At 40.3% G+C, this 10,375-nt stretch overlaps 1 protein-coding gene across 4 annotated transcripts in view; it reads right to left on the bottom strand.

Moving 5' to 3' along the window:
* Positions 1–25: 25 nt before the first annotated feature.
* The window catches only part of ubash3bb (ubiquitin associated and SH3 domain containing Bb), a 51,174-nt gene continuing 40,824 nt past the window's right edge, over positions 26–10,375 (bottom strand). For 2 of the 4 annotated variants that reach the window (XM_023428449.2, XM_023428451.2), the window contains exons 7-14: positions 9,654–9,798; positions 9,418–9,544; positions 9,164–9,283; positions 8,965–9,057; positions 8,687–8,831; positions 7,065–7,171; positions 6,809–6,918; positions 26–4,943 (exon numbers count right to left, since the gene is read on the bottom strand). In XM_023428449.2, the coding sequence (XP_023284217.1) occupies positions 4,806–4,943; positions 6,809–6,918; positions 7,065–7,171; positions 8,687–8,831; positions 8,965–9,057; positions 9,164–9,283; positions 9,418–9,544; positions 9,654–9,798 (985 nt within the window). In that variant the 3' untranslated portion in view covers positions 26–4,805. The remainder of the gene's footprint in view (positions 4,944–6,808; positions 6,919–7,064; positions 7,172–8,686; positions 8,832–8,964; positions 9,058–9,163; positions 9,284–9,417; positions 9,545–9,653; positions 9,799–10,375) is intronic. The other 2 variants (XM_023428450.2, XM_023428452.2) reach the window with 1 other exon arrangement.

Here is a 10,375-nt window from a genome sequence, read left to right as displayed (position 1 = left end):
ATTCACTCACAAAACACAACAAAAAGAAGGATGTAGGATTTTATTCAGTTTGTTCTCCTTTACAGTTTTTGCAGCATAGATGGATAAATAGTTAAGTCTGCACACCTGTTGTTTTATAATGTTATTGCTATGGAGAAAAAATGTTGCTCTTGTTTCATGTTCCGTCAAACAAACTGAAAATAAACAGTGTGAACACACATCATGACATGTTACTCAAAATATGAAAATATCACAGCTGTTTAAAAAGGATAACTTCTTCCTTTATAACTCACTCGCTTCACCAACACAAGAACAGATCAAATACATTTTACACAAAGACTCCAGGCCTCATCTTTAATCATAAACCAACAAATATATTTTGATTAGCAACAGAAGAAACTTTAATCTCTGTAGGTTTGATGATATGTTCTGACAATAAATGAAGAATACAGGAACAACATGGCTTCTTCCTCTGTTTCTTTCACTCTTCACTCTTCATATGAATATGCATCATAATCTATAGAAACGCTTTTATACAATTAGTGCTGCTCCAACAGACATTTAACTTGACTGGATTTCACTGGTTTGTAGGTCAAAGATTAAGGAAGGTGTTGAAATGTTCTGCGCTCTCTGTTTTCACATAATGATACAATACTAATAATACATGTTTTTATACCCCAGGAAATGAATAATGTTTATCATGAAGTAGATGTGTTTTTTCCTGAATGAATTTGAACATGAGGATCCTAAAAGTGCAGGACAGAATTCTGAAATCAACCCAATCAAATTGTGTTGCACTTACTGGAATAAAGATTTGTTCACATAACTTTTTTTTCTCCTCTCTTTGAATTTACAGTTGGACATTTTCAGAAATACACACATTCACATTCTTGCAGAGAGTCAGCTGTGCAGACTGATGTTTACGTATTAAAGTGTCCTGTGGAGTTTCCTTGTAAACAAATAAAAGCTGTATGTACATTCAGTGTCACTCATGAAAATGCACTGTGTGTATCCTTAGTCTCTTTAGTGCATCTAGTAAAGTCAAGACCCACTCACAGAAAAACTACTAGAGGTCTAAAGACTCCACAGGGAACCTTTAAATCTTAAACTAGAGCTGGAAGTGGATTATCTTAGTTTAGCTTAGCATAAAAAGTGGAAGCAGGAGGAAACAGTTAGCCTGGCTCACTCAAAAGCTAGAAAAATCTGCCTACTATCACTCATGGATCAACACACGTACACTACAAAACTTGTAGTTTTACAAGGAGCTATGTACGCAAACTAGGCTGTCTAAGCTCAGCCAATCGCCTGCTAGCTCTAGCATCATATTTAGTGCTCAGACACAAGAGCGGTGTTGATCTAACTCCCAGCAACAACGTGAATAAGAATATTTCACAAATGTGACAAACTGTTGCTCAGCACTCAGTGGAGATTCTGCCAGAATCTCTGAATCTGAAAAACAACGTTGGCTTGAAACTGCTGAACTTTTTGTAAGAAGAGGTGGAGCATGAACATTTGAACTGTGCTGCCATATGGCTCAGTATCAATTAACACAGTGAAGGTTCTGTCAATCACGACAGAACCTCATACATTATATGATTGTTAGTCACAGGGATTACATACGAACGTCACTACTCGAGTCTACATTGAGTCTTTGTTTACAGAGATAAATGGTCATAATTGTATTTTAAAGCTGCACTACTAGTAAGAGGTAACTGACAAATCCTCCGTAGGCCAGACCGTCTCATTTCAGTCCGTCCTTTGCAGTGTGCGACGGCAACTAAGACCAGGTGTTCGTAGACCACGTCCTCCAAACCCCCTGAATTGGGACACAAGTCTTCAAAGGTTTTGCAGCCTAGAAAGAAAGTTGCATATTTCTAGAAGACTAGTGGGGCTGAACCAGAGCCAGTTATTTGGATTCTTAATATTTTTATTATGTTAATTGTTTGTTATTATATTTTCTGTAAATGTAATTTTGTAAACACAAAATTCACCACAATGTCACTGTCAGAATTTATCTTTGATTTGTTGCCTCTGTCGGTGAGGTGACCAAAATAAACTTTTCTGTGTAAGAACTACATGGTCGGATGTTGTTGGTGATGGGCGTTCTCTGTTACAGCGGCACTTTTTGATGTAAGCTGACAAGATGTAGGCGGGAAAATCTCTCTGAACGCAGTAAGGAAACTGCACCCAAGCAGTCTGAATGAGTTTCCACCAAAGAACCTGACAGGAAATAAGTTTTTCAATTCTCCAATCGATAAAATATCTCTAAAAATTTGACCCAGAATAGAAAGGGATTAATAAAGAACTCTTATAATAAATTCAAAACATGCAACTGTTACGATGCACATCACACATGAGGTTTTCACGTGTGATGTGCATCACGAATCAGCCGACGTCACTTCTTCTTCTGTAGCCATGAGTGGGCACTCAGTTCATCAGGAGACATCACTTTAATTCCAAGAGGCACTCACAACAACACAGTCACTCAATGGGACAGTTTTCAAAGCTGCATATACATATGTCAACACCTGAGATAAATTCTTACATGCTGTTAAAAGCGATGATCCTCTTTTTATTATATATATATTTTTTTGCTTGTAACATCTGAAAGAAATGTTTATAAATAAATAGAAATAAAATTGGAAGACTATTTTTTTTTTTCTCCAAAATATGATTATTTACAGCTACTCTGAACCCCTGAACAACATATCACAAACACAGACTCAAAATGTTGCTGGACCAGAATCAAGAAGCTACTGTAAGATTGTCAATAGTGCAGGTTGTGCTGTTATAGTTGCGGATGTTTGATTTTCGTACATACACTACACGACTGGCAGAAGACACAGCTGTACTGTATGTGCTACATGTGCCGTCAAAATAGAGACAACGTGAGGGGCCACATTGTGACTTGAGGCCAGAGCTGATTCGTCTTCTCTCGGCTACTGAAGCAGGACAAGCAGGACAGAAGGTGGCATTTCTTTTCAAACTATTATACCGTCTGTTTTCATTCTGGTCGGTAGCCGACTCAACAGCCCGTGTGTACTTACTCACATGTATGGTCAAACTGTGCAGGGAAGCAGTACTGTTGTGATATAACACTCATTACAAATTCATAATACTCAACAGTCTCATCAAATTTTGTGAAATAAGCACAAACTCAAACATAACATAACGTGCCGATGTCCCACATCAAGCTGCAACTGCTGCTAGCTAAAAGTCTGTGGCTATGCTAACAACCCACTGAGGCTGTAACGCACATAACAAACCAGAAAATATAATTATTGAATTAATTAAAGATGGTGAAACAACTTTGTTATTGTATCTTTGACATTAGTGGAGCAGAAACTGCCATGTTGTTACCCAAAATCATTTAGCCTTTGTAAGAGGGATGTGCTAATGTAGCATGTTATCAGGCTTAAGGCTAACAATTAGCATGTTGGATATGTTGGTTAACAAGCAACATTGTTCATGTTAACATGCTAATAGCACATGTTAAATCTAACAAACACACAAGCGTGATTACATAGTGATGCTAACATTAGCAGTGCACACATTTTTAACATGCTAACTTTAACATGTTAAAATGTTAGCATACTAAAGCAATCACCAACCGAATGACCTCCTGACATTGAGGCTGTTATTACCACTATGATGGGTAAGGCATCAATCAAAGCTGTGTCCAAAATCAGTTTTCTATCTAGTGCACTTTACTGAATTGTGAAATCCATTAACTACACACTGTCCTCAAAAATTCAAACAACAGAGTGAAAAAGAAACGAGCATGAACATGCATCGGATTTGATAGATACCAAGACTACAGCTGTTCTACGCTGCACCTGACATAGTTTACTAATCATTAAAGTGAATGAGGAAACAACAGAGTGATTTCAGACACAGCTAATGTTTAACATTAGCTAACAGTTTAGTTTAGCAATGGCTGATAGCAAAATGCATCTTCTGGCCCAACACACACCTGGGATCTTGGCCCGAGTCTGGCCCACATTCTTCCACATCTGGACAGATTCTGGCTGTTATCTGTCTGTATTGACTGACAGCCGGAAGATTTTCTGTGTGTGCGCCAGAGTTGGTCCAGATGTGGAAGTATCATCTGACAATCATGCTGTATATGAGCCAGATTCGGGCCATGGAACTGAGCGAATTCTGGGCCAGAGGAAAACAAGCATGTGGCGCAAGTAGATTAATTTTGCTATCTAGCTTTAGCTTTGTTTACAGTCAGGGAACTAAAACTGTTCGGCTCAGTGGAACATGAAAAAACTTTCAGAAAATTCATAGAATAGATGAACTTTGCTAAATAGAAACAGAACCTGAGTCTTCTGAGCTAAAAGCTAATATCTCTAACATCCACATCTTAGCTTTCAATGGCCTTACTTCAGAGTCACAATTCTGGTTTAGTCCGGCTGACTTCATCAAAATATTCATGTTGGGAAAAATAAGTTTCTTGCTAATCATGCACAGAGGCGGAGCTAATTTGACAAAATTTCCTGAGACTGGGCTGATGGGATGTAAGCATGATGGAGCTGAATGTCAGTGAGTGCATCCAACACCCAGCCACCCTGCAAACCACCAAACCAGCCTCTCCGTCCTTCAATCACACAATGAATTTTGGGTGTTTGATAAATTGATGAGACTCGGCTCCTCATCTTCAGGCAGGAAGCTCCTTCAACCGTCACTGCTGTGTAAAGAGAGAGGTCCCAGTGTTTTGGAGGCCACTGGTCTGACACTTGTTAATGCAGTCTGTGGGAGTACAGTATGACCGGGTTCAGGGGGCGTGGGGATGAGGCGGGGGGGTTCAGATCAGGCAGACATCATTCTTGCAGAAGTGCCTCCCTCCAGTCAAAGGTGTGGTTTGGTCCATGTGTGAGGGGGAGGATGGGAGGGTCCACTAACTGCCACACCCCCGTGTCTCCCTGCTCCTCACAGGAGCAGAAGCCCAGGTAGGGGATCTGAAGACCGAGCAGAGGAATCAACGGTTACTTTCAGGAAGAGAAATTAAAGTTCAACAGGCAAATATTCAAATACTTCTTTTCTTATAAAAAGTGGAAAAAAATAAAATAAAAAATACCAAAGTTTCAACATGTTTTCAATGCAAATCAACTTTTTTCCAGAATTTTCTCAAATAAACTTTGTAATTCTTCCTGTTTCAAGATACAGACACACATGAGATATTATACTGATAAGTATTTCCTGTGCATTTGTGCATTTACTGTCTAATGAAACAAAAACGATTTTAAAAGGATAATTATTTAGCTTTGTGTCCTTAATAATAATCATAATAATAAATACATTTCATTCATTGTGACATGAATTTTGAAAGAGGTGAGAATGAGCTTTTTCTTTTCTTTGTCTATTGTCCTGACATGTTCAGTTTCGTTGATTCAAAATCAAGGGAAAGTTGGTTTTGTTAAAGAACATGCAGACAAACACTGAAGCTTCTCTGACCTGAGTTACAAAAGCTCGTGACCCCATTTTCTCCCTAATGAGCAGCCGAACAAAGAGCCATTATCTAATGAGGAAGTTTGGTCTGGTGTTAATCCACAAGCACCGTCAACATTATGTGACTAGTGAGCATGTGAGCCGGTCCTCAGTCTCCTGTCTGTTCACTGAGTCAGCGTCAGACTGGACAAGAGTTTCAGACATAAATGTCACGTGTGTTTACAAGTCGGACAAAGTGGCAGCAAAACTGAACCCGTTTATCAGGGCGCAGAAATGTTTTTATTGCTCCATGACTCGTGTTTGTTAGACTCATGGACGGAGATGTTCAGCAGCTCCAGTGATTCCCTTGAAGCCTTCAGCTGTTACTCTGAGATGCTTTTTCTTTTTATCTTACTGAGCATCTGTGTTGTTCTTTGAAGTCAACTGGGCGCCACAGAACTTTATCGTTTCATTTGTAGACAGTTTGTCTGACTGAGGATCTAAACTCATGAGATGACTCTGTAATCAACAGTTATTGATCCTCTGGGATCTATTTCTTGTGAGGCCTGGTTCAACAGCAGATGTTTCGTGTGAACGCGATATCTCAGTAACGCCTTGAGGGAATTTCTTCAAATTTCATACAAACATTCATTTGGACTCGAGGATGAACTGTTTAGACTTTGGTGGTTAAAGATCAAAGATCAAAGGTCACGGTGACCTCACAAAATACGGTTATACTCTTGTGAATATCTCAGGAGCTCTTCAAGGGAATTTTGGCACAAACGTCCCCAGGCTCTGAACTGATTGGATGATTAAATTTTTTAGCCATAACTCATTACGACAAAATTTAACACAAATGTTTAATATACCCCAGAACACACTGTGAATGTTTAAATGAAGCTTTTAAGATGGACAAGAACAGCACAATGATTTGTGTGTTGCTAGTTAAAATAGATTGTGTTTGTTCGTCACTGTAACTGAGATGAAAATATGATCGTATTTTAAAGAGTAGGTCAAAATCGGATATTTCTTTCCTTCAGTGTAATTATTCAAAAATCTTTTTTCTCTTCAGCTGACAAATAACATGAGATCCTGAAGAATCCACGCATGTTCCTGAGAGCTGTTTTAGATTCACTAACAGGGACGTTTCATTGTTTGTCTGCTGGTGGATGAAAACAAAAAACTTTTTGAACATTTGAACAAAGTGATTAGATTTTTTTTTCATTTCTACGAGCGGATGCTTCACATCTCGGGGGTTTTAAGTGCACACACCCATGTTTTTGCACATCCAGCCACAGTGAGGATGGGGAGGGGGACTGAGGGGACCAGATGGAAGCAATGATGGATGGGCGGAGAAGTGGGACGTATAGAAGAAAAAGAGACGCAGCGAACAGACCTTTCGGACTACTTGGATGAAGTCCTTGGCGCTCTGTGGGCTGCGGCCTTGCAGCTGGCGTGTGCAGGCCTCTAAGGAAGAAGCGTGGGCTACAATCAGCACGTTGTTTCCTACGGAGAGTGGAAACCAAGGCAGGATGCAACATCAGCAGAGGAACAAACACATGAGAATGTAAAACAACAAAGTAAAAGCTCTCCTACACAAACTCAACAACCTGTTACAGAACTCTCCAGGAGCTCGGCTGCGTGTCTCTCACCAGTGTTTTTGCAGTCTGCCAGGATGTCTTTGGTCACTTGGTAGCTCCGGCTCATGTAGTTCTCATAGGATTCGGACACAGTGAGCTTGCTGACGGGGATCAGAGGTCTATATGGAGACAAGTACCAGTTATCAGAAAACCAATACCACATATAAAAACATAGCTTCTGTTGAGTGGAGGCTTTCGTCAGACGTGCTCTGTGGTCTGTGGTTGTTTTCAGTGAAAAAGAGATTTGACAAGTAAAACTAGTGACAGAGACTTTAGAGCTCCAGAGCTGTGAGAGAGGAACAAACAACACAGCTGCAGCTGCAGGTAGTAAACACTGTACAGTATGTACAGTGTATATATGTGTATATATATACAGTATATATACACGTGATCGGACGCTGCAAATGCAAAGCACACGACATGAAAACAAGATAAGCGACGTTGACAAGAGAAAAATGAAGAAGAACAGATGTAATATTTGATATTATGATATGGAATGTGTTTTTTTTTTAATGGACGTGACCTCTGAGCTCTGGATGCATTAAATACTGTGTGAATCATCACAATAAACACCTTAAGTCTTCTACTTAGCTCTGACACTTAAGCTTTCATTTCTCCTTAGCTGAGGGAGTTTCTTGAGGGTGTTGCACAGAATCTCTCAAAATGTTTCCTTAGTTACGGTGAAGTAAAAGAGATTTCTACAGCGGTAAAATTCTATTGTTTCCGTAGCGACCGTCGATTTGCTGCCATTTTTATTTCATCCTTACTTTGGTCGCTGAGGTCTTTTGTGCAACGGTTTAAATGACTGTAAGTGATTCCTTTAAGTATACGACTAAGATAAAGAGTAAACCGGAAATACTTAAGTGAACATTTTATGGAAACCTCAAGGTGAAGACATTAGGCTGTTTTTATTTTGGAAACCTTTAAGGAAAATCTTTACTACTTTACTACTACTGAGGAGTTTAAGGATTTTATTTGAGGCTGTTCCACCGTTTTGATTCTTCACATTGGAGAGAAAAAAGTGGGAAAAGGCAAAGAAGTGATGATGAAACGAGCCACAGTCACAGATCAGAGGACTTCATCATGGAGCGAGATCTGTGGTTTAACCTGATTTCTTTGGGATTAACTCAGGTTTTCTGGTATCACCATAGTAACCAATGCTCTGACTACCGACCAATCAGATCACCGGAAAAAAAAATTCAGCATCATTACAACAGGGTCATGACATGGACGTGACAAGTAATAAAGATCAGAAGAGACATTTTTTATTGGTCAGTAGAATCACGTTGCCTTCCATGATATTTATGTCAGTGACACATGAAATGTTTTTTCCACTATTGTTTCCACTCTGAGTTTAAAACAGACACACACAGATAATAAATGGAAATTTGCAGCATATTAATCAAACACATTCTACTATTTTCTTTTTACTATTTTTACTATTTAAGACTATTTAAGTTCTTTAATAATATAATGCTGGCTGTGACACATTTAATTCAAACGTCACTTTGTTTTTGTATGAAAACATCTGCAGAAGTAGCTGTAGCTGTTTTGCAGATGACAAACATATTTACGTCACTAATTACACACAGAACATATGATCAGTTGCACAGTGTGTGTTTCGCTTGTATCACCTGTACATTGTGTCCACACTGAAGTGGGCTGCAGCCAGGTCAGCTGGGGGTATCCATGCAGGGAGGGAGTTCCCAGAAACCCACTTGGTCCATTCAAACAGCCCCGGCTCCACCCTCACCTTCAGTTTACTGTCCTGCTGCAGACCTGCTCACACACACACACACACACACACACACACACACACACACACACACACACACACACACACACACACACGGGTGAGTGAACGTCAGAGAATCCCTGTCCCGTCATGATTGCTCTGGGAAACTCTTCTTACCTTTCAGGATGTTCTGCGCAGTCTGAACACACCGCAGGGAGGGAGAACAGTACACAAAGTCCATCACCGTGTTACTCTCCAACAGGGCCTCACCTGGAAAAACACATGTTAAATAACACACATACACTTTATTAACAAAATGGCTCAGTCCTCTGACACCAGGTGAAACACATCGCTTGGATCTGTACAGGTGACCTACCCACTAGTCGAGCCTGTGTGGCGCCGAACACAGTGAGAGGAGTGTCCATGTCGTAGTCTCTCTGTCCTCCCCACAGTGGCAGACTGGGAGGCATGTTCAGATTGGAACGGACATATCTACCTGCCGAACAACAAAACACACACTTTCTTATTCAACTTATTTCTATAATCTACTTTTTCAAACCCTCAACTACAATGTTTTTCTCTTCGGCAGCTTTTCTCTGTCCTCTGAAGATCCTCGTAGGATGCGCTCACCTTTACTGTCTGAGCAGAGGGAGAGCCAGTGTTTGCCAAACACCACATCCATCCTCTCTCCGTGCCGGCAGACGAAAAGCGATCGCTTGGACTGCCGAGAGTGACTCCCACTGATCCGCAGGACCTGCTGGGAATAAAAAGACTTCAATAAATTAAGGGGCTTTGTGAAAATGTTTATACACAACCTCATCTATGATTGAGTTTTAATTATGTGAAACCTGCACAAAAGAAATTACCTGCATCGGATGACATATAAGACTGAGGGTGGGCGTGTCTCCAGGACTCGTGTTGTCGGGGCGTCGGCTGTCCAGCAGTCCGTCAAACATCCCTCTCTCCTTACTGGTCTTGTCACTGGGACCACAGCTGAAGAATGAATGGGAGCTGTGGAGGACGAGGAGAACGGGGCATCAGGAATAAAGTAGAAACTGTAGTGTGATTATAGATCAGGTCTAGCTTCTATATTAATACTGTGAAAGTATCAAAGCCTCAGTCCACAGAGAAACACACACAGCCTGTATTCAGAAACTGAGCCTTAAAACCAGCCGTCAGGACTTCTGGAACTTTGTGATGTCACAACAAAGCAGTCACCAAGCCCCGCCCACCTGGAACAACTCGTTTTGTTCTTTTTATCTGTAGAGTAAAGCCTAGTTACCCTTTTTGTCTGACGTAAGTGCAGGCCCAGTTTCTCATAACATTACCACACATTTGTATTCTTGTATAATTAGCACAAAACTTTCGTTTTCATTTTTAGCTCAGTTTTTGGGTTGAGGTTAGATTAAATTACATTAATAGATGTTATTTTGGTGAGAGTTACACCTGGTTTTGTTACAGCCTGCTCGTACATGAGCTCACTGTTTATGTTTTGAAACCCTCTTGTGACCTGCAATGATTTCTAAAGCAGTAAGCTGGGAGGGAAAAGTACAAATTCCCTGTGAGATCAGGCTGAAAAAAGAACTTA

This window comes from Seriola lalandi, unplaced genomic scaffold (genome assembly GCF_002814215.2).
Source record: "Seriola lalandi dorsalis isolate HSWRI2012SDOR001 ecotype SW California unplaced genomic scaffold, Sedor1 jcf7180002054875, whole genome shotgun sequence".
NCBI classification, from domain to species: Eukaryota; Metazoa; Chordata; class Actinopteri; order Carangiformes; family Carangidae; genus Seriola; species Seriola lalandi.
The sequence above is the reverse complement of the archived record's forward strand: the minus strand, read 5'-3'. Positions and strand labels throughout refer to the sequence as shown.